This window comes from Ochotona princeps, chromosome 3, assembly GCF_030435755.1.
Source record: "Ochotona princeps isolate mOchPri1 chromosome 3, mOchPri1.hap1, whole genome shotgun sequence".
In the NCBI taxonomy this organism is placed as follows: domain Eukaryota; kingdom Metazoa; phylum Chordata; class Mammalia; order Lagomorpha; family Ochotonidae; genus Ochotona; species Ochotona princeps.
In genome coordinates this window covers 114213650-114238080 of record NC_080834.1, presented here as the reverse complement: position 1 = coordinate 114238080, position 24431 = coordinate 114213650, and the positions used below count along the sequence as shown (strand labels likewise).

Genomic DNA, 24431 nt, shown 5'->3' with positions numbered 1-24431 from the left:
GGTGGAGTTCTAGGCTACTGGCATCAGCCTGGCCAGCCCTCGCTGTTGTGGACAGACACCTGTGTGTGTCTGTGTGTGTACCTATCAACTAAATGAAAGCAAAATAAATATTAAGAGAAAAAAACCTTGGCTTTCTAAGGAAGATGATGTCATGCCCCTGGGCAGCCTAGACTGCTCTTGCTCCTGGCTCACGGCTATTTGCTCTCACACAGGGAACTAGTCAGGATGCCACGCCACAGTCATGTCTTTTAAGGACACTGACAAGACTCGCATGGAGCAGAGGTGGCCACCCACTGCATCAGGATCACCATGGCCTGCCGCAATGTCAAGTCCCTGGAGAAGGTGTGTGCTGACTTGAACAGAGGAGCAAAGGAGAAAAATCTATCTGCAGCTGAAAAAGCCAGTTCGAATGCCTACCAGGACATTGCAAATCACTACAAGAAAAACACTATATGAAAAACCTTGCAGAGAGAATCAAGATGGCGGAATAGGGTGAGGACACGTTTATGCGGACAGAAAAACATTTAATCAGGATGAAGCAGAGAGGACATATTTCAGGAAATAGGAGAGGACGGATCAACAGCAGAGGGGTACCTGGAGACTGACAGACACAAGAAAGCAACGGACACAACGGTGTGGTGTTGTAGTGACTGATACTCCAGCAGCATTCAGCTAATGGTGATCTGAACTCCACCAGCAGCTGGAACTCCACCAGCAACCAGGTGGGAAAGGACTTTCACTGGGAGCTTGGGAGGCAAACCCAGACAAAGAACTGTCTGTCCTGCTGGTCCGTTTGATTTGACCAGGAGCAGAGACAAAGCAGCAGATCCCAAATGGACAGTGCGAGAACAGGGTGGATTTCACAGCCCAGTCAGCCCCCTAGAGCTGAATTCGGCGCCATTTTGCGTAAGGAGGCAAAGGCAAGGGAAAGGACTGAGCATACACTGAGCTGGGAATGAACTCATTTGTGACTCTGTGAACTGCAGCCACGTGACATTCTACAGGTTCCACCCAAGACAGGTCTGGTAGCCCTAACACCTGATGGCCAGCAGATCAAGAACTCTAGTAGTGGTACGTCAGGTGCCATTTTGTACACTGTGGCAATAGCTTTGGGACTGCAGGGGACAACATGTGCTGAGCTCGCGAGAACTCACTGAGGTCCATGGATTGCACTGGTCTCGCAGGAAAATAATACCGACTTTGGCATCATATGGTTCAAAATAGGTCCGTGTGGCACCCAGACCTAACATCCAACAAGTTCCAACAAGATCAGCACCACCAACAACCTAACTATATAGGACGCCTGTGTCTCTTTAATCCTAGGACCTGTTTCAACTGAAAGTGGGAGAAAGGTTGCAGAGACAATGGTGCAGCCTCAGCATGGTATCACAGGAGATGGAGAGTGGTGAGTCAGGAGCTGTGGCCGTGGAGACCACAGTGGAAATCTAACATAAGAACCCAGACCTGGAACTCACTGGAGGTTGTGGCACAAGTGGTTGCAAGCAAAGAGTTGTGTACCAACTGCAATAAGTAAAATTTCATTGTAGACCTGTGGGTGACGCAGCTTAGAAACCTGCCCCAAGGAGAAGACTCTGCTAACCAGAAGTACAATGACCAAGAGCAAAAGAAGAGACAAAAGAACAATGAATATTATTGAAAACTCCCCTGCAAAGGAGCAAAACCCTATGCCAACCTCAGAGTTAACTTAAGAAGACATCGAGAAAATGGGGCACATAGAATTCATAAAACTCATTTTAAAGCTTCTTATCAACAATGAGAAGCACATACAAGAGTTCAAAGAATTTAAGGAAGCAATAAAGCAAGTCAAGGCTGATAGATCAGAAATTAAGAACATAGTAGAGCAAATTAAAAGTACAGTGGAGAGTCTCCAAAATAGAATGAAGCAAGCAGAAGAAAGAATCTCAGAATTGGAAGATATTTCCTGTCATCAGGGGGAAGCAAACAAAAAGCTGGAAGCAGAGCTGGATCAGGCCAAAAAAAGTATCCAAGAATTGAAGGACACTATTAAGAGGCCAAATATAAGAGTTGTGGGAGTCCCTGAAGGTACAGAAAGAGAAGCTGAGTTTGCAAATGTATTTAATGAAATAATAAAGGAAAATTTCCCTAATCTGGAGAAAGAATTGGGAAACAAGTTCCAGGAGGGGCACAGAACTCCCAACAGGCTTGATCAACAGCGATCTTCACCAAGACACATGATCTTCAAGCTCTCTTCAATTGAACATAAGGAAAAGATCCTTAAATGTGCACGTGAAAAAAATCAATTGACGTATAAATGAATGGCAATTAAACTCACAGGAGATCTCTCACAGGAAACTCTACAGGCAAGAAGAGAATGGAGTGACATATTCCAGATTCTAAAAGAAAAAAAATTGTCGGCCCAGGATAACATCCAGCAAAGCTTTCTTTTGTCTTTGAAAATGAAATAAAATTTTTCTACAGTAAAGGAAAGTTAAAAGAATTTGCCTCTTCCAAACCTGCCCTACAAATGATACTTCAAGATGTTCTCTTGACAGAAAAGAGGAATAGCACCAAACAAAGCCAAAGGCAAATGGGAAGAACATCCCAGTAAAATGACAACAGAAGACTAAACCAATGAACAACCCATTCCTAAAATGACAGGACCAAAGTACCAACCATATATATTAACCCTGAATGTAAATGGCTTAAGCTCAATCAAACGTCATAGATTAGTAGAGTGGATTAAAAACAAAAACCATCTATTTATTGTCTAGAAGAAACACACTTCACCAACAAAGATCAGCGGAAACTATATCGCATGGGTTTTGTGGTTTTCTGTTAGTTTCATCTCTTCAAAACACTTTCTTCTGATTAAATCATTCAACGACTCCTAGATTGTATAGTAGCATCATTTTCTTCAAGAATTTTCTTGATTTTCATTTCTTCAGCTATGCATTAGTCACTTAGTATCATATTATTTAACTTCATGGTGTTGTTAATTTCTTTTTTCTCCCTGATGTTGATTTTGTTTTGTGGTTTTTCATTTAAGGGGATGCATAGTAGCTGTGTAATGGAAACTGTCATATCTAGTAACGTGTCATTTAACTTCACGGCATTGTAAATTTCTATTTTTTTTCTATTGTTGATTTTGTATTATGACTTTTCATTTGAGGGGATGTACAGTAGCTGTAAAATGGAGACTAACATATCCAGATGTGAGGACACAATGCAGTATGCATTTCTTCTTCCAGACAAAGATGGACTCCCAATGAAACTGTTTACTATATCTTGACAATAGGATGCTGGACTCTCTGCCATTGTCCATGCCCACAATGATGGACATATGACTGTGTAGGAAGAACTATATTTTAGTAATGATATAGAGGAACTGGGTGGGGGAGAGGGAATTGGAGAGGAGATAAGGGAAATGCCAGGAGCCTATGGAATTGTATCATAAAATGATAATAATAATAATAAAATGTTAAAAAAATTTAAAAACCCACTATATGGGGAAGGGTCTAAGATCTGGGGTCACTTCCAGCTGAGAATCCACAAGCAGCTTGTTGACCTGCACAGGCCTTCTGAGATTGTTAAGCAGATCGCTTGTGTCAGCGTTGAACTAAGAGCAGAAGCATAAGTCACCATTGCAGATGCCTAGGCCAGCCAAGTATTTTAATAAATTGACTGTCAATTGTTAAAAGAGAGAGAGAAAGAGGAAGGAAGAAAAAACGAAAGAAAAAGAAAAGAAAAGAAAAACTTGGCCACAGAAGACAATTGGCTGGCTGCGTTGTCTGCTAGCTTCCATTGGAGACCAGCAGTCCCGGGGGGAGAGGGGGAGGGGGCGGGGCTGCCTTGACAGAGGCATAGTTACTGGTGCAGGTGACAGGTGGAACTCGCACTGGCTACAGCTGTGTTCCCCTCATCTCCGGCTGCTCTTGGCTGGCTAACTCTGGAGCTCACATCTCGGCCCTCCTTGACTTCCTCTGACTGTTTCAAGAACAGTCACTCTACAAGGATACCCACAATGCATTTTTGTTTAACAATGAATTTCGTTATGTTTAACCCTAATGTGTTAAAATTCTCCAGCTTTTTTCTGGGGGAGAGGAAGACTAGGATTGAATAGCTGAGAGGATTATTTAGTGACTATGGGGAACTGGGACTGGGGTCAGGGTGGAGCAGAGATGGAGAGAAAGCCAGCTGAACAGAAATAAGTAAAACTCTTATGTTGAGCCTTGGTGAGAGTTTCCATGACTAATTTTTTACTTACATATATGTTTTACAAATGTATTGACAAAGGCCCGGCGGCGTGGCCTAGCGGCTAAAGTCCTCGCCTTGAAAGCCCCGGGATCCCATAGGGGCGCCGGTTCTTATCCCGGCAGCTCCACTTCCCATCCAGCTCCCTGCCTGTGGCCTGGGAAAGCAGTTGAGGACGGCCCAATGCATTGGGACACTGCACCCACGTGGGAGACCCGGAAGAGGTTCCAGGTTCCCGGCTTTGGATCGGCGCGCATCGGCCCGTTGCGGCTCACTTGGGGAGTGAATCATCGGACGGAAGATCTTCCTCTCTGTCTCTCCTCTGTATATATCTGGCTGTAATAAAATGAATAAATCTTTTAAAAAAATGTATTGACAAGTAGCTATGTATTACTTTTATAAACAAAAGAGGAAAAATCACAATAAGACAGCAATCATTTCCTAAAAGTAGATTACATAAGCAAGCCTGATAGACTGTTTCCATAGAGCCAGAGGGTTGCTCAGTCAGAAGAATGTGCCATGATATTTCTGATGGTTTGATGATGTGGAACCCAAAATAACTGTATAAACAGAGTCAAAAACTACTTCTCACAGCATTCGCGTATCTACCTGGAACAAGGCCTTTTACAAGTTACCACAGAACCCCATGCAACCGCCCATAAAAATTAAACATTCGTATTAGTTAAATTTGCAAATGGAAACTGGAGGAAAGTATCAGAATCAAGATTCAGAATAATTGTGATAGAATTGAAAAGCAGCTTAAAACAGGACGCAGCGCAGTAGCCTGGTGGCTACAGTCCTCACCTTGCATGCGCCAGTTCTAATCCCAGCGGTCCTGCTTCCCGTCCAGCTCCTTGCTGGTAGCCTAGGAAAACAGTAGAGGGCAGCCCAAAGCCTTGCGACCCTGCACCCAAGTGGGAGACCTGGAAGAAGTTCCTGGCTCCTGACTTCGGATCAGCACAGCTTTGGTTGTTGCAGCCACTTTGGGGAGTGAATCAGCAGAAAGAAAAATCTTTTTTCTGCCTCTCCTTTCTGTATATCTGATTTTCCAATGAAAATAAAAGCAAACTTTTTTAAAGTTGGTTAAAATTACTAAGAAATTGAACAATAGCAAGCCTAAGATCTGACAACTCTCCTCCACCTATATGCGATGGGAAATGAGTTGGCTTAACAAGACATGACATAAAGGAAGACCCAACAGCAGTAGTGGATTACGAATTCAACAGCATCTAAGGAGCGTGACTTGCCTCTAGCCATGTTATGTTCCTTTATTAATGTTGTGTTTTGTTTTCAAGATAACAAAAGAAAGAGAGAAAGAAATCTTAACATCTGCTGGTTCACACCCCAAATGCTCACAACAGCCAGGACCAGATCAGGCCAAAACCAAGAGCCCAGAACTCACTGCAGGACTCCCTCATGAGTGCAAAGACCTGAGGACGGGAGCCATTGTCTGCTGCCTCCCAGAGTACACCTTAGCAGGAAGCTCTGCTTGCAGTGAAGGGGTCAGCACTGGAATCAGGTACAGACAAGGTTATTCAGGCCTTCCAAATGGGGACATGACCACTGTGCCCAACACCCACCTGCTGGCAGCATTAAGATGATCACACCTAGAACTTATTAAATGATAATTTCTCATTCTCTAATGGCTTCATTGTTTGTATGTATATTTGCACCTTCACTGGCCCTATTGCCAACAGTGCGTGGAGTGCCTCATCTGAGATTTTGGGACCACCACTCAGTGCTGTGGCTGATGGTGTCCTTGGAACTCAGATGCCTGTCTAGACCCAATCTAGTACTTAGAGCCAAATAGACCTTTGATGTATCTTCCCTGTCTTGTAACTTCTTCCTTCCTTTTGTGAAAAACATACCTCACAGAGAGTTTTAGAATTTGTTAGAACTGAACTTTTTTCAGAAGTCTGCTGCACATTGATTTGAGCTGGAAGGATAAACATTTGCTATTTTCATTTTCTGAAATATGAACATGCTTGAGAGTATCTGAACATTTTCTGAAACATAAACAAGGATTTGAGAGTATTCCTATCATGGCAGCTCCTCTAAGAGGGGTTCGCTGGCCTACCAGGTTGCTCTGGTTTGACTGCTAAGGATCTCAAGATCCTCTCCCTGGTTTAGTCATCTCAAGAAATTTGCATTCTTTAGTATGAGTAATTATAAGCAAGAAGATGATAACAAATTTCTTCGAAGCAGAAACACTGAGTGTTTTTAGATTCTTATTGTCTGCTCCCTTCCTCTCTACATTTTCTCTCGCTCTCTCCCTGCTCTTCTTTCTTTCCCTGGTCCCCTCCCTCTTCCCTTCCTTCCTTCCATCTTTCTGTGATGTCAAGGGATGCTCAGTACAACATAGCTGGAGAGTGACTGATAGTTCTAATGCGAATCTTTCTGTAAGGGAAGACCTCCAGGACAGCCTAAACTGTTGACAGTTAAGACAAACTTACAGCATTTCCAGGGCCAACTGATTTGAATGAGGTTGAGGAGTCCCTCAGGGGAAGGAACCATCTCCCAAGGATGGAGAGTGAAGGCCAGTGGCTTTGTCCAGAGATAATGCGCTAGACCATACTGGGACCCTCTGCCAAGGACAAGCGGCAGGAAGACAGTCACCTTGGCAGCGGTAGGAAGGCCTGTGCAGCTGGAAGACCGCAGGTTCCTGGGGGAGGCAGGAGATCTTGCATGTGACTAGGAAGGAATCCGCACCTCCATACTTCGAGTGGATGAGAATGGTGCTACCTAGAGACCTAATGTTTTCAGATAGTTTGAGCCATTTTGGAGAACACCGATGTGCTTCCAAAGGGCATATTCCTCTGACAATACTCATGAAGGCCTGCCAGTAGGAGGTAGCACCCACCTTGTGTTTTGGAACCCGTGTCTCCCACGGCAACATTTGTTGCTGCCCAGTGCTCTTTGCAGTTACTCCAATGTGAGTCTTAACCAGGAAAGTGTCTGCTCCCAGAAAGGACATCAAACATAAGGCTGCCACTCTCTCTTCTAAGGAAACGGAGTTCAAGCTGAAATAACTGTGTCTCCTAATAAACACAATCACATCTCTGTTGGAAATACCATTTTTATTGGACAAAAAAATACATGTACCTTTAGTAAAGACTTGTCTAAGGCCATGCCATCGTGAATGCACCCAATCTCATCTGATCTGGGAAGGTAATTAGGGTTGGGACTGGTTAGCACTTGGATGAGAGAAATGTCTAATCTTGGGACCAGCATGGTGGGGAATCAGGCTAGTCCTCCACCTGCAGTGCTGGCATCTTATATGGGTGCAAGTTCATGTCCTGCTGTTCCACTTTCAATCCAGTTCCCTGCTCATGGCCTGAGAAAGCAGTAGAGGATGGCCCAAGTCCTTAGGCTCCTGCTCTTGGCTTCAGATCAGTCTAGCTCTGGCCACTGCAGCTGTCTAGGGAGTGAACCAGCATATGAAAGAGCTCTCTGTTTCCTCCCTGCATTTCCACAACTCTACCAAGTAAAATAAGCATTTTTAAAAAGAGAAAACATTTTTGTTTTTAAAAATTTGTATGCATTTTATTATTAGAGAGCGTGCTTGCACATGCAAGCCCACTGGTTCACTCCTCAAATTTCTGGGAGCTGGGAAGACACCTCAACTTTCCCACATGGGTGGCTGGGATCCAACCACTGGAGCATGACTGCTGCCTCCCAACACACATATTAGCAGAGAGCTGGAGTTAGGACGGGAGCCAGGGCTCAACCTCCTGCGCTCGGTTATGGGACATGGGCGTCCCGAGCGGTGTCTGCCCCTGGAGCCAAACAGCCACACCTGAAAAAAACTCCAAGCAAGTATCTTCTCTAGCCTGGGATGGACAAGGAAAAGTTAAACATATTTTTAGAACATTGCTCTTAGCACAGATAAACACAAAATAAGTTTTGCGTACTTTGTGAAGTCTAACATTTCTGGTTCTTTCATAGTGTGAGACTGTAAGAGTTTCAGGGGTGATCTCTAAGAATGCTGTCAGCTCTCATTGCTGGGTTTGTTGCTCTCACATCAGCAGCCGGTGAGCAATATCCACATGCATCTCAGGCCTCTTCTGTTCTGACCCTGAAGTGGGCACTAAAAGTACAATTTAGCAAGGCTATAAAATGCATTGAGTTGACGTTGCACGTTTTCTGGTTTTGCTCTTGGTTTTTTTGTTTGTTTGTTTGTTTTCCGCCCAGTTCAAGGAAAAAGGAGAAAAGCTGAATTGTTTGTGGTCTGGAATGACTGTGCTCTGGGGATGGCCACCTGTGTGAAATGGGCACAGCCTTGCTCCTGATACACAGAGTAAGTTCCCACTGCAATATTTACAAAATGTGTGATTAGGAAACACAGGATATTAAACATGTAGTGAGGCAAAGGGGGAGAATTTCGGCATTTATTTAGTCTTTGTTCAAAAGAGTTTTGTCTCCCTGTTGGAACGACTTTGAAAAATGAGCTTTATTAAACTGTACTGGGAGTGATTTTTAAGTAAGGACAGGACCCGCGTTTGCCTCTGTGGAATTATGTAAAAGATTCCACCAGGAAGTCGAAACGAGACAGAAGAAGTTAGTAAAAAAAAAAAAAAAGAAAAGAAAAGAAAAAAAAAACTTCATGTAACCATATTTTTTAAAAGATTTATTCATTTTATTACAGCCAGATATACACAGAGGAGGAGAGACAGAGAGGAAGATCTTCTGTCTGATGATTCACTCCCCAAGTGAGCCGCAACGGGCCGATGTGTGCCGATCCGAAGCCGGGAACTTGGAACCTCTTCCGGGTCTCCCACGTGGGTGCAGGGTCCCAAAGCATTGGGCTGTCCTCGACTGCTTTCCCAGGCCACAAGCAGGGAGCTGGATGGGAAGTGGAGCTGCCGGGATTAGAACCAGCGCCCATATGGGATCCCGGGGCATTCAAGGTGAGGACTTTAGGCGCTAGGCCACGCCGCCGGGCCCAACCATATGTTTTTTTAGCACTTAGTTTATGAAATGAAAAACAAGATGGCTAGTAGTCTAGGTATGCATGTACGCATTTCCATGCATATTCATATGAGTGTATGTGTGTGTGTGTGAATGTTAACTCGACTTTCCTAGTTCTTGCTTTTGCCTCTGCCCCTGGTCGAGAAGGAAGCGGCTTTGACCATGACTGCAGAAACTTCCTTAATGTTCACTAAATTTTTCTCCCTCTTCCATTCACCAATGTATATTTATAAAATGAATTCTCTTTAAAAAAATCCCCCTACCCCACTGAAAACAGTGAAGTCACTGGCATCCTACCCCCTCAGTATCTGCTCTGAGGACCTACAGCAGCTTGAGCTACTGCCCATTGCAAAGCAGTGGGAAGTGTTATTTTGTTGAGGCAGAGACAACCGGGAGGAAAGGTGACATGCACCTTGTTTTTAAATTTCCTGGGTGAGTATAGAATAAAACATCTCAAAGGATGGTAAGGGAAAAGAATCTTCAGGAAAGATTAGTGCTAGAGAGAGAGCCAGGAAGAACTTCAAGAAAGTCAAACTTCAGTCAAATGCTTAGTTCTTTCCGCCAGAGGCCAAAACTGTCAAAACTGGAACTCTTTCATTAGGACAAGACTGGGGGGCTTATGTAAAGGGGCTCGCAGCCAATTCTGCAAGAACTAGCTTTTCCCTTTCACTTTAAGCTCTGTGATAGGATTAAGATGCTTCCACACTGGGCGTATTCATCCACTGGTCTTCCTGCAAAGCAAAAACAAAACGAACAGCACTGTTGCTAGTATCCTGGTCTCATTGCTGCTATTTTAAATAGTTACTGATAAATAACCAAAAGTTCGTAAGAAAAATAACATATTTCACAACAAAACACTAAATATTCTTTTGTTACATCCATCCAAAAAGATTGTGAAGTCAGCATTAGATGGTCACAGCATATGCGACCCGTAGAACCTGGACACTTGTGTTTAGTTTTTACCAAATTTATCCCGTTTTAAGGTGTCACACTTAATAGCTGAAATGCTTAACCTTTAAACCTGACGGGTTCATTGAAAAATCTGTCTCCTTCCTAAACGATGTCTTGAAAGATGACCTCTTTCTCCCAATAGTATCACTACTCAAACTTCGAACGACAGATCTAAGTAGGGACTCATCTGTCACTAGATGGGGTCAAAGCATTTCTGTTGCCTGTTAACTTGGGGAAAGAAAAGTTCCAGAAGGTTTGCCTTTCTCCCTCGTGTATGTGGGAGTATTAAACCCCAAATAGAACAGTGTTCAACTGTTTTTTCCCCATATTTTGTTTTTCCATAAACAAACTTTATCTGTGGCCTTGTAGCAGACGGTCATTTCCAGGAAACACACAGCTAACAGTGTCAATCCCTTGTTTTGCACATCATATAAAAACAAAGTTTAAGTAAATATTTGAATGAGTACAATTTGAAACATTTAACTTCGCAGTAGCCTTTGCCGACTCTACGGATCGATCACTGTTCTGGGGTTCTGTCAACAGCACTCCGGATTTTCCCGGCACCGTTTCCATGAAGCCAGTTCTGTGCAGTGCCCAATGCATGAGGGAAGCATGCTCACAGGCAACTGGCGTTCCCAGAATGGAACTCAAATTGGGAGGCTAAGCGCCTGTGGCCGCACAAAGCTAGGCTATAAATAGCAGGACAGCAACACCTAGTGCTAAACACAGATATAGCAGAAGGGTTGGTTGCATACAGCTTCTTAAATTTGAAGAAACCCTCCCACGGGATCGCTCCTCTGACTGGTTCATCAACCATGGGGCTATTCTGTGACATGACTGGCTTGGACTAGCTGAGCTCTAAGGTCTTTTCTGGCTCTTTCTGCAATGCTCCAGTTGCGCTAGCACTCTGTACTTTTTCATTGTTGTCCCACAGTCCTTTCAATGAACTTGTCCTTTAGATAAAGGGGCCTTGCTTAGGCCCAGCTTTTATCTGTTGTGTCGATGATTTTTGTGTGGACTGTAAGGAAGAAATGTGAGAGCTCAGGCACTGGGACCATGTGATATAGAAGCCCCACAACGTCATTTTTGCCCCTCTTGCCTCTCTAAAAGCAGAAAGATAAAAGCAAGGTCAATCTGCACGGTAGAAAAGAGAAGAGGAGGTATGAGACTTTACGTGCAAAAATGAAGCCGCCTGTCTGCCATTCCTGGGTGACGGGTACAGTGGGGGAGCCGCCTCTGTTCTAGGGCTGTAGTTAGTTTATCAGTTTTCCTCTGGCAGAGAATATCATGATAGCATCTGTATAAAAGTACAGTAGAGCCACATTCCCTCCAAGTAACCAATTTAGTATCTTTGTTATTTCCCTATTTTTTTTCCTCTTGCAGAATAGGGTAAGCATTTATTAACTATGGAAAGTAGTCAGATGAAGCAGACAAAACCTTTCACTTTGTAGAGAAGCATAAGGCGAGAAGAGAGAGATTCATTAAATTAGGGGAATGACTCCAAACGTAAAATGCTACGCCTCCCTCTCACCAGTGGGTTTGAAAGGTGCACATCAGTGGCTGGCATTGAACCTAGTGGTAGTGGCTGAGATGCTGATGAAGAGACTTAGCATTCACATCAGGAATGTTTGGGTTCAATATTCAGCACTAATTCCTGACTCATCTTCCTGCCAGTACAGCCCCTTGGAGACAGCAGGGGAAGGGACAAGTAATTGGGGAAGGGACAAGTACCCACAGGAGACCTGGATTCCAGGTTCCTGGCCTCAACATGGCCCGGCCCTGGTCTGTGACCATCTGGAGAGGGGATCAACAGAGAGCAGAGCATCTGTCTGTTTGCTCAGATCAATAGATAATGAAGCAAGTCTTTCCTTAAAAAAAGACACATATTGACATGAAATCAGCATATTGAAGTTATCCGTGCCCCCATGTTTACAGCAGCTTAATTCACAATAACTGAGACATGGAATCCACCTAGATGCCCATCCATGGGTGACTGGCATAAGAAAGGGTGGCAGATATACACCATTCAATACTACTCAGCCATAAAAAATATAGCAAAATCTCATTTGCAACTAAATGGATGCAATGCAATAGGAAAACATTGGGCTTAGTGAAATAAGCCAGTTCCAAAAAGAAAAACATCACATGTTTTCCATAAACTGTGATAGTTAATACACAGAATTAAAAAAATGTAATCTGTATGTGTGAGAGTGACATTCTAGAACTTGACTTTTGTGTACAGCCTTTGTTTATACTCCAGAAAGAGAGTAGATTTTTTGCCTTTTTTTGTTTGCTTGGGCTTTTGTTCTTTGCTATTATTCTTGTCTACTTTCCAAGTATTGACATTGTTACCTAAGTGTTAAACCTGTGAATAAATGAGTGAATGATTAAATTTTAAAAATCTTATTTTTAAAAAAAACGTGCATATTAGCGCTCCCTCTCAGAGTCAGAAGTTCTTGCTGGACTCCCAGCGGGGTGATTTGTGACTTGTGTCTTCCCCTGTTTACCACAGTCATGTGGAGTGTGTCATGTGCCAGGATATCCGGCCACGATTATCCTAGCCACGGGTCACTTAAGTGCGCCTCTCTTCTCCAAAGCAGAGAGCTCAGAGTTAAATCCCTCCATGCCCTAGCTAATACTAGGTAAAATGCATCTTTCTGAATCAATGTCTGACTGCTCAGGAAAAAAAAAGAAAGAAAGAAAAAGAAAGGAAACTCTATTGTCTGTGTTTTCCAAGCAGCGCTAGAAATATCAGCACCTGGTTTTTAACACATATGAAAAAATAAAGTGAACCAAAGGTGCTTCAGACAATGTGGCTTATTTTCTGCCTGCATCGCAGCTCTAAGTCCCTCCTCACAGCCTGCTTCCCCATCTGTCTCCCCTTTGGCTTTTTTGTTCATCGTGATCTGACTTGATTCTTCATGGGTCTTAACTTATTTACTCTGGTGTATGCCCAGGTGTAGGCAAGTGCTTTGTTTTGTTCACAGCTGATTCCCAGAGCGAAAAACAATGCCATGTCTATAGACGATGTTGAAATAGGGATGGATGAGCCACAAATGAATCAATGAGTGAATTCAAGTTGTAGATACACTCAGGCTCATCCCCAACCCTAAACCATGTAGACTGTTACTTGAAATCCAATGCCTCAGGTCTTTTCTCAGAGCTATGGGGTTACTTGGTACCTTGAATCCCTCCAGACTTCAGTGACATCCTAGTAAGATTTCCCAAGCTTGCTTACCCGGCTGTTACCCTGCCCTGTAACTACACCAGGCAGGGATGCCTGTCCAAGAAGCTAGGAAAGAAGAGCCATTCAGTTATATGAGCCTTCATTCCTTGTCTATCTTAGTATCTACTGTGCTTGTTAGCAAGTTTTAAATAGTTTAGGACACAAAGAGGAGTTGGGCTGTTCCTAGACTGCATGTGATGAAGCTGGTAGATGCTGGTTTCCAGTTAATGCCTTGTGTGTGTGTGTGTGTGTGTGTTCCACAGGGATCACAGACAAGCCTCCTTAAGCAACACTGGTGACAACTCTCCAGCAAGAGTTCAGTTGGCTAAATCACTGGGTGTACAGTTTCTGTGCTCATTGCTCACACCAGAGAGAAGCTCTTAACTTTCAAGGAGAACACATGCTCACACACAAAGGCTTCTTAGCTCCAGTCAATCTGGTTAAATAGGTACTTTTATTCAGTTGGAATTATTTTAAATCATAGAATCTTGGGTGTAGAGGGAATCTCAGAAATTATCCAGTCTAGCGGCCGGCACTGTGGTGTATGTAAAACTACCGCCTGTGACGCTAGCATCTCACAGGGACATAGATTTGAGACCTAGCTTCTCCACTTTCCATCCAGCTCCCTGTGAACGCACCCGGGAAAGCAGCAGAAAATGGCCCCCTGGGTCCCCGCAGTCCTTAGGAGACCTGGCTGAGGCTCCAGGCTCCTGGTTTTAGCTTGGCACAGTTCCAGCCATTAAAGCTATTTGATGAGTAAATCAGCGGATGCAGGAGCCCTGGCCTTGTTCTGTGCATGGGGCCGATCCTCATCTAGTGCAGCACCTTGCACATGATAACCGCTTCACTCCACCTGCACATTGAGGAGGAGAGCCCATACACAAAGCACTGGGATTATTTTATCAATTCATGCCAGCAAAGGTTGGTTTTAATCTTTGTCCTTTCTTCTAATTTTTTAAAGACAAAGAAACAGCAAGAAATGTCTTTGTTGGGTTCTTTTTTAGACCCTTGTGAAAGGAATCCGCAGGCCTGATACAGTGTTCTTCCCAACCTTTCAGCACCCTCCCCATTTCTCTGAGATCCTTGCTTCAAGTCCATCCTTATATGCTTTCATAAATTTCCTGGTAGAAATTTCAGATGTGCATATGCTTTTAAACAGCTCCAGTACACACGTACACTGACCTAACGGGAAAAAAGTAAAAATTACAGATCGTGGAATCACTTGTCCCCGGGTGCAAAACCAGCACTTTATAGATCCTAATTGTATCAGATTTGTTATTTAGCATCTCAGAACCTTAGTTATGTCATCTGGAAATGGCAATTGCAATGGCGAGTGCTGGGGGCTTCAGCCACGGATTTTCATCATTCCCATCTTGTTATTATTTCCATGGGCGTAACAGAACCTGAAAGTGGGCTGTGGCCCGGTGCGATAGCGTAGCGGCGTAAGTTCCCACCTTAAACATGCTGGGATCCCATATGGACTCCGGTTCTAATCCCGGCAGCCCCACTTCCCATCCTGCTCCCTGCCTGTGGCCTGGGAAGGCAGTCAAGGACAGCCCAAAGCTTTGGGACCCTGCACCCAAGTGGGAGACCTGGAAGAAGCTCCTGGCTTCTGGCTTCGGATTGGCTCAGCTCCAGCCATTGCAGCCACTTGGGGAGTGAACCATTGGATGAAAGATCTTCCTCTCTGTCTCTCCTCCTCTCTGTATATCTGCCTTTCCAATAAAAATAAATAAATCTTAAGAAAAAAAGAAAGTGGGCTTATTATCTCATGGTATATTTTGATTCTTTTTCAATGATGCTAAGGAAAGAAACTAAAAGAATATCCATTTCCCATTTAAGACTTAAATTTCTCCCTAACATACAGAATAGCTAGGGACTTGGAAGTACTAAGCACCCGCTTTGATCAGTTTAAATGTTTTTGGTCAGTTTATATGTATTTGATCTGTTCATATGTATTGAGATACTGCACAGAGCCACATAAAAAATGATCAAGTAATACATGACAATCAAATGTTTCTAATTAGAAAAATTAAAATCTACAAAGCAATTTTACAGAGGAGAAAACAAATGTTATTATAAATGTTTTCCAGAAGGAGGCATCATATAAGACTATCTCAAGATATTTCCTTTCTTGGGCCCGGCGGCGTGGCCTAGCAGCTAAAGTCCTCGCCTTGAATGCCCCGGGGATCCCATATGGGCGCCGGTTCTAATCCCGGCAGCTCCACTTCCCATCCAGCTCCCTGCTTGTGGCCTGGGAAAGCAGTCGAGGACGGCCCAAAACCTTGGGACCCTGCACCCACGTGGGAGACCCGGAAGAGGTTCCAGGTTCCCAGCATCGGATTGGCGCGTACCGGCCCATTGCGGCTCACTTGGGGAGTGAATCATCGGATGGAAGATCTTCCTCTCTGTCTCTCCTCCTCTGTGTATATCCGGCTTTCCAATAATAATAAAAAAATCTTAAAAAAAAAAAAAAAAAAGATATTTCCCTTCTTGTCCTTTTTTTCTGTTTTTCGCTTTGTAGGTGGTGGTGGTATTGGTTTCTTTTTCACTCCTTTCCTCTATTTCTTTTCCATTTGTGTTCCCAACACAACTCGTTGGTAAAACGTTCAGGAACAACCCAAATCTGTCCCCAAATCAACTCTGTCCAGAACCAAGCTTTGGATCAGTGAGTGACGCAAGAAGCTGTTTTTGGCTTCAGAAATGTTTTCCTCTCCTGCTGTCCTTCTATCCTCTCCATCTTTTCTCCACCTCTCCCCCAGGCGCCCCCCCTGTTTCTCTCTTCCTGTTTTCTTAGTTTCTTTCCCTCTCCTTGGTGGCCAAAGCACTGATCCATCAGGGCTGCTGTCACAAACATGGGCCTATCTGTGGCTCTTCTATCATCATGATAAAACAAGATAGGGACAGCCTTGCCAAAATCAGACTCTCTCCACAGTAGCCCGTGTCAGGCTGCCTGGTGCGGACAGGGCTGCCAATAACAGCATTTCCTTGCAGCTGCAAGGCCTGGGACAGCGAGCCTATAACTAACTGCTTAACGAGTTTGCTGCTGACACAATTAAGTTGTTTTGCTTTGCAAAAATATGGGAAAATGCTGATAAATTCCAGATGATTTCAAAACACATTTGAGGGTCAGATATACAAAAGGCAGATAAAATCTGAATTAGGTAGGTACAAGTTGATGCACAAATCTCTACTGAGCTCCAAACATCTTGCACATTGGAAGGTTTTAAATTTGACAAGTCCCAGAGAGAGATGATAAAAAAAAAAAAATGAACTTTGCTCTCCTTAATCTTCGAGCCATTATAAAAACAGAGGGTTCACTCAAAGTTGAAGTCAGCTAGGGAAAAGCAAAGGGGAGCGAATGTTATAGATGCACACTGGGGAGATTTCAATCCACTTTGAAAAACCTGACTGTGTAGAAAGCACACCCTTGGCCTGTCTGCCTGGGTGGAGCATCTTCACAGTGCCCAACACACCTGCTCCATGCTCCTGTCTCCGATTCAGTGCTCGAAGACCTGAGCAGGAAGCCCCACACCACGACCCACATCTATCATCATCATTCAGGGTGACAGAGCCCACAAGGCTGTACGCCAGAGCGAAATAGGCCTTTTGTTATATACAGTTAATGAGCCTACATCTTTTGTTCCCAGCTCTGAAATTTCAATTTGAGATGCTTAAACTTACCAAAAGCTGCAAAAAGGCCACCGAATGCTAATATTACCTAATTTCATCAATTGGACATCCCTTTGTCTAAATATAACAGTTTTCATTCTTCCAAGATACTTCACCCCAATTCTAGTATTATCTTACCTCAGCGCCATAGCACTGCAATTTACCCCAATTGTCCCAGTAACCTTTTCCTTTGTCTTTTCGGACTTGGACAATTTTGAACAGTCTAGACCAGTGCTTTGCAAAATTATCTCTGTGACCTGAGGGTGTCTGTTTCTTTATGCTTAACTCCAGGCTAAACATTGGTCAAAAACACCACCTCCACACATTGATAGCCTTTGTACTGTATCCCCCCACCATGTTAGTTCTCCAACATGTAAGCACATGAGCCTTAAATTGCTAAGAAAATAAACTATTTCAACCTCATCTCTCATTTAAAACTGCATTTTTAAAGAAGATTTCTTTATTAGAAAGTCGTAGTTATACTGGGACAGAAACACAGAGAAAGATACCTTCACTCCCACATGACTGAAACAGCCAGGCCTGGGTCAAACTGGAATCAGGAGCCAGGAGTGTTTTCTGGGAATCCCATATGGATGTAGAGGCCCAAACTCTTGGGCCATTCTCCTATTGCTTTCTTTGGTGCATTATCAGTGAGCTGAATCAAAAGTGGAGCAGCTGAGGTTTGAATTGGCACCATGATGGGATGCCAGCCTTTTAGCAGGCAGCTTCACGTGCTGCTCCCCAGTGCCATCCCAAGAGCTCCATCTTATTTTACTTGGCAAATATGGGCTTCTTTTGAAGTTTTGAACTTTACTTTAATACCCTGTGGCTAGATCCTGGCGTAGTAGCCTAGTGGCTAATGTCTTCACCTTGCACCCGCCAGAATCCCATTAGGGCACTGGTTCATGTCTTGGCTGCTCCACTTCCCATCCAACTCCCTGCTTGTGGTCTGGGAAAGCAGTCGAGGACGTCCCAAAGCCTTGGGATGCTGCACCTGCATGGGAGACCCACAAGAGGCTCCTGGCTCCTAGTTTGGATTGGCTTAACTCTGGTTGTTGCAGCTACTTGGGGAAGTGAAAGAGCGGACGGAAGATCTCTGTCTCTGCTTCTCTCTCTGTAAATCTGACTTTCCAATAGGAAATTAACAAATAAATAAATAAAATATTTTTTTAAAAATGGCTAGAACCCCTACACAGCTGTTATTTTAAGGGTCACATGTGAACTGGTGTCAAGCCAAGCTTCCCTCTTCGGCATCACTCTCTCCCACTTCTTCAGGGGTCCAGGTTTTATCGAATGGATGGATGGGTGGATGGGTGCATGGATGGGTTGATTTTTGTGTGATGAGGTATTTGAATCTAAATGTCAATTCTGGGTGTTTTTCTGTTTGTTTTCTAAGATTTTTAAAAGTTTTCTTTGAAATGCAAAATTACAGAGAGCAGGAGAGACCAAGACAGAGATCTTCCTTCCAATGGTTTACTCTACAAATAACTATAACACCCAGAGCTGGTCTAGACAGAAGACAGGAACTTCTTCCAGGACACCCATGTGAGTACAGAGACGCAGGGTCCTGAGCCTATTGCTTTCCCAGACCATAAGCAGGGAGCTGGATGAAAAGTAGAGCATATGACAGAGCCGATGGGGGATCCCCAGAGCAGAGCAGGAGGTCAGGAGGAGGCTTGTATCCCAACCCAGGAGACTCCCGGATCCTCACCAAGGACTATCAGTGTGGGTACCAAGGACTATATCCCAACTGCCAAGGAGACCATGGGCAATTGGAGTGTCCTCTCAGCTGAGAACTCTGAGGTCATCCATTCCCTATTGGATCTCCCACAGGGATGGATGAAGCCCCAATCCTTCCTCACAGGATCTAATATCATCTGAACAATAGCCAGGAGCCCTGAGTGGTCCTCAGAAACCTAACAGTAAACTTCCTTTGGGACTTGGGAGAGGAGCTTTCTCTGGTTCTTACCTAGTTCCAACTTTGGCTCCCCACCCTCTCCTGCAATGACCATCAGGGTCACTCCGGAGCTGCCCCCCCACCCCAAAAATTAGATCAGATGACAGAGACCAATAAGGAAAGCTTAGAACCAGACAGGAAACAGTCAGCTTGGACTCCCATATACCTTACTAGGTAGGACACAAAGATTAGTTACCCCTCACTAAGGTATTGAAGATTTCTCTGCACACCCCTCCTAAAACTGTTCTGCGCCTCAGTTGTTAACATATGGCATGTTTGAGGCATAAGCCTATTTGGACTATCCTAACATTCGCATAGTTTAGTAGAAATCACGCTTAAATACTATAAGCTGCTAAATGTAAACATGAAAATAGACACAAGACAGCTGAATAGTACCCTATAACTATTTAAGGTGCATAGCAGCCGGTTGTGTGTATAAACTAAAATTGAGATGTCAATGAGGTGAATGTGATTAAGAACTTGCATTTTCTAACATATTGGTCACTCAATACCATGTCAATTAACTCCATGATGTTGTAAATTGTTGTTGAAGTTGTGTAGTGGCTTTTCATTGGAGGGGATGATATTCTGCCAGCTCTACTATCAAACCAGGGATGGTTTCCCAATGAAACTGTTGAATTTATCTGGACAATAAGATGCTGGACACTCTGCATGGTCCATGCCCGTAGTGAAGGAATCATGACTGGTTATAAGCTGTATTGCTGTAACAATATGGAGGAATTCAATATAGGGGAAGGGTTTAGGGATGGGTTGAGGGAATCCCAGAGCCTATGAAACTGTGTCATAAAATGAATTTTTTTTTAAAAAGTAGAGCATATGTAACTCAAACTGGCACCCATATGGGATGCTGGCACAGCAGGCATAACCTACTATGCCATGGTGTCGGCCTTTGGTTGGTTTTTTTATTTGTTTGTTTTTGTTTTTTAACAAAGGCTTATCAGATTTTTTTAGATTTATTTATTTTTATTGCAAAGTCAGATATATCCAGAGAGGAGTAGAGACAGAGAGGAATATCTTCCATCCGATGAACCACTCCCCAAGTGACTGCAAATAGGTGCTGCGTTGATCTGAAGCTAGGAGCCCAGATCTTCTTCCAGGTCTCCCACACAGGTACAGGGTCCCAAGGCTTTGGGCTGTCCTCGACTGCCCTCCTAGGCCACAGGCAGGGAGCAGGATGGTAAGTGGGGCTGCCAGGATTAGAACTAGAGTCCATATGGGACTCCAGCATGTTCAAGGTGAGGACTTTGGCCACTAGGGCACAGTGCTGGGCCCTTGGTTGGTTTTAATGGCAAGTTGGATTGAAAAGTTTGGCTGTGCCTCCACCATGCTTTCCTGAAGTAAGATCTTGGAAGCCGCTGGCTTGGGTCTGCAAAGCTCTCATGCAAAGGCCCAGATGGCATTCCCTCCATGGAGCATTCAGACTCACCTTCCCTTAAGTTAGTGCCCAAGGGCAATGCTGGTGCTGGCTATCCCTGCTGGCTATAAGGATCGTGAGACACGTAGAGTGAGAGCACATTGACCCTGTAGCCCAGCCCAGGGCAGGGGCAGAATTCCACTTTCTGTTCTTTGCCAAGTCTGCTCTCATTAAACAAATCTCTGCTTTGAAGAAACCCACAAGATTTTGATGAGAAACGTGCAGGGAATCCCATGGCTCTCTCCCTGGTCCTTGTCTTTGTGACCTTAAGTGACAACGAGCCTTCTTATCACTAGTACATTCACATTTACTAGTCACATTGACAGTATCATGGTTTGCCTGCATGTGTTATTAGTGCGTAAAAGGGTCCCCGAAATTAAAACAAAATATCTTCTTCGTTTGTCATCTTGGTACTGTTTAACATGAGTGTTTCAACAGCCTTTATTTTCCAAACATGCAAACAGGAGAGAGTGATCTGACCCACAGTATATTGACATACCATGTAGCTTTAACCTTGAGATAAAAAGTAAAGGAAAAAGTCAAAACAGCCCAAACCAAATACCAACACAAACAGGCCTTTCTTCACTCCAGACCCCTTGCCCTAGAATCAAGGGCAAAAACGGGTGAACACAAAGTGGCAATGATGAACTCGAAGAGATCTGCACTGCACAACTCTACAGGGTCTCCAGAGCATGGCCAGGAAGCCCAGTGAGTTTATTCATCAATTGAACAAACGCATCTTACCAAGAGTGTCCGTGGTGTGCCAGACACATGTCTAGGTGTTGGGGATGTTTTATGTTTATAGATGATGCTTAAGATTTGCAAGGCTCCTGCCCTTTTAGAATGTATCTAGTGATACTAAAAAAAAATTAGAGAATATAGTATACCATGTTGAGATCAGAACTCACCACCTTTTACCAAAAAGCCTGGAGTTGGTTTCCTGGAATTTGCAGATTCATGGCTGCTGCAAAATCCGGATCCAACCATAGAGTGCTTATTGAAGATGGAAAGATCAAAAGACAGAGAGGCTTCTCACTACTGCACATGGGAGAGTCGTTTGGAATTTCTGCCAAAATGAGCAGCAAAAGTCTAAGCTAATGTTTGCAAGCCGGTCAATAAAAGCAGCACGAATGAGTGTGTCTTTGTGCTAGACTGAAAGAACTCCAAAGAGCAGACATCCCAACAGGTGATTTCCTGAACGTCTAGGCTATGCTGTGCTCAGTGCTAACCACTGACACGAGCCAGTACCAACTCACTGATTCCCCTCAACCCAGCACCTGGTGAGATAAGCCATAACCCCATCTCTGTTATCCATATGAAGAAACAGACTTAGAAAAATTAAATAACTGATCTTGCCATAGGACACCGTTTGGTAGCAACTCAGACTTTGGCTATATCTAACTCAAGAACCATCTTCTAAACAACCATTACCTCTCCATTCATAAAATCAGTTTTCATCATTTCAGTACAGTGAAGAGTAAATATGAACAATGAATTAAAAAATCATTCAGATAACTTGAAAAGGTGGCCCATGTTTTCAAAATGTTAACTCGGAAGAAATATTCAAATATAGCAAGCAAAAACAAAGACATACCACTTTCTCAAATGTGTGAAAAATTAGAGGATAAACTTGCAAATGCATAAATGTAAACAAACTCAGAATCTCAAAAAAAAAAATTACTATTCAGGAATGAATACATATCAGTATTTTCTGCAATTGATTGATTATTGTTCATTGTTCATTCCATTCAATGACTTCTTGCTTCTTACTTGAAGACTGCAATAATAATGATTAATAATAATAATAACTAATGAAAACTATGCAAAATCCAAAATGTCAATTCACGGATGATTCATATAAAAAAATCCTTGTCAAAAATTCAAGTGGATTGTGCTGGACTTAAATTTTGGAAAGAGTTGAAGGTCTTGCTTTTGCTTGAAGTCATTTAAATTAAATGCAATGAGAAGTGGTCTGAATGCTTATTTTTACTTTGGTGGGAAATCATGCTGGGAATGTGGCTCCATTGTGCACAAAGGATGTTGGCTTTATGCTGCAAGCACCAGGCAGGTTGAGTGGAGAAACAATTAGCTCAGTCAGCAAGCCTTTGAATCTGATTAAGCCAGGAAGGGGTCACTCCCCAGGACAGGGCAGAATGAAGCAAATCTGGGTGGCAACTCCAAAACAAGAAACAATCTCTCTCTCTCTCTCTTTCTTTCTCTCTCTCTCAACTTCTCTCTTCCCCTTCCCCAAGTAAAATAAACTGGTACTGTGTCAAATTCATGTCAGGGAGTGTCCTTATTACATTTCACCTTTGGTGAAACAAATAGCATCTGGTTTGCAAGTAGATCAACAGTTCATATGTGTCATAGCTACCGTCTCTAAGAACGTGTGTTTACTGAAGTCTGTCATACTTTCATGTTTTGGTAACAAAACATCGTTGAGACCAAGGGCTCAAGTCATAGAAGAACATGAAGGACTTGTACCAGACTGCTGGCCGGATTCTTGTTGCCCTTGGGAGTCTCAGTGTGCTCTCTGGAATTCTTGGGTTCTTCCCTGTATTTTCTTACAAGCTTTGGTTCACAGGATGGAGTGTATGGATTGCTTGCCCCATCTGGAATGGAACACTGGTAGGAAAATATTTTACTAAATATATTCACATGATAAGGGTCGGGGGGGTCAAGAAGGGGAAAATAGAATAGTAAGCTATTTTCAAATTGTCTAACAACACAAAGAAACCAAAATTCTTTAGAAAATCAGAATCTACCTTAGGACATTTATTTCTATCCATTACAATGTAAAGACAGATTTTTCTTTAATATTATTTTGTCGTATAAACATGTATATCCTAGATTCTAGTAGTAAATGAAATGCTGTAAAAGAAAGTCTTGAAAAGCTATTTTAATTCTTTCTGAACCGGTCTGTTGAAATTTCACTTTTGACTTTAGAAAAAAAAAAAGGCATAAATCATGAAACATACCTTAAAAATCAGGAAAAAAAATATAATCTAAAATGATTGGTTTCATTGGAAAGACAAAGGTGGTCTGCATGATTCCAACATTTATAAACTCCAAATCTTGGCACTCTCACTTTTCCTTGGCATGTAACTACTGGAAACAGTTGTAGAAGTAGGGCAATAGGATTCACTAGGAAGGTGTCCAGGTGCCAAATATGGTGTCTGGTACTCAATGTAACTTTATTGAATAACTGCACAGATAGAACAATTGACCCAGCACCATAGTTCCCAGACCAAAGGCACATCTGACCTTGGGAGTAAGTGGTTCCCATGGTCGTATGATTTCAGAGGCATTAGAGAGGCAGCACCGTCCAACAAATCCTTTTCTCATTTTCTGTCACACCTGACAATCACTATAAGAGACTAGAAAACTCAATTTTGAAGCTTTTTGACCTTAAGGAATTTCAAAATGTAGCCACGCTTAGGTGGGATGACATCTTAAATCCTGGAGTAATTGAAATGCTGACTTGAATACCACCTAAAAGCAAGGTTCTAAGAAGTATGCTTTTGTAAAGATTTATTTCTCATCTTTATTTGAGAAGCAGATTTTATAGAGGGAGAGGAAAAAACAGAGAGAGAGGTTTTCCATTTGCTGATTCACTCCCTAAATGTCTGTAATGGCCCTAGCTGATCTAATGTGATCATCTGAAACCATCAGCCTGGGTCTTCCACATGAGTGCAGTGTCCCAAGGACTTGAGCCATCAGCTGCTGTTTTTCTAAGTCATAAGCAGGGGGCTGGATCAGAAGAGGAGCAGCAGAGACTCAAACTGATGCCCATATCAAATACGGGTGCTGCAAGCTGAGGATTAACTTGCCACAGCACCAGACTCAGAAAGTATATATTTTTAGCTGCTTGTTAAATAATTGCTTTCTATAAACCTAATAGATTCTTGGGTTGCAATGGAAGACAGAAGAAAATCTTATTTTTAAAGGGGCTGTGTTCCTTTAAATGTTCCAGCATTGTGGCACAGCGG

At 43.2% G+C, this 24431-nt stretch overlaps 1 protein-coding gene and 1 pseudogene across 1 annotated transcript in view; both read left to right on the top strand.

Annotated features, from left to right (window-relative positions):
• The first annotated feature begins 241 nt into the window (after positions 1-241).
• Positions 242-3637, top strand: LOC131479840 (small ribosomal subunit protein uS10-like; annotated as a pseudogene).
• Positions 3638-22911: 19274 nt separating this feature from the next.
• The window catches only part of TMEM212 (transmembrane protein 212), a 131125-nt gene continuing 129605 nt past the window's right edge, over positions 22912-24431 (top strand). The window contains exon 1 of the mRNA XM_058661353.1: positions 22912-23070. Coding sequence (XP_058517336.1) covers positions 22912-23070 — 159 coding nt within the window. The remainder of the gene's footprint in view (positions 23071-24431) is intronic.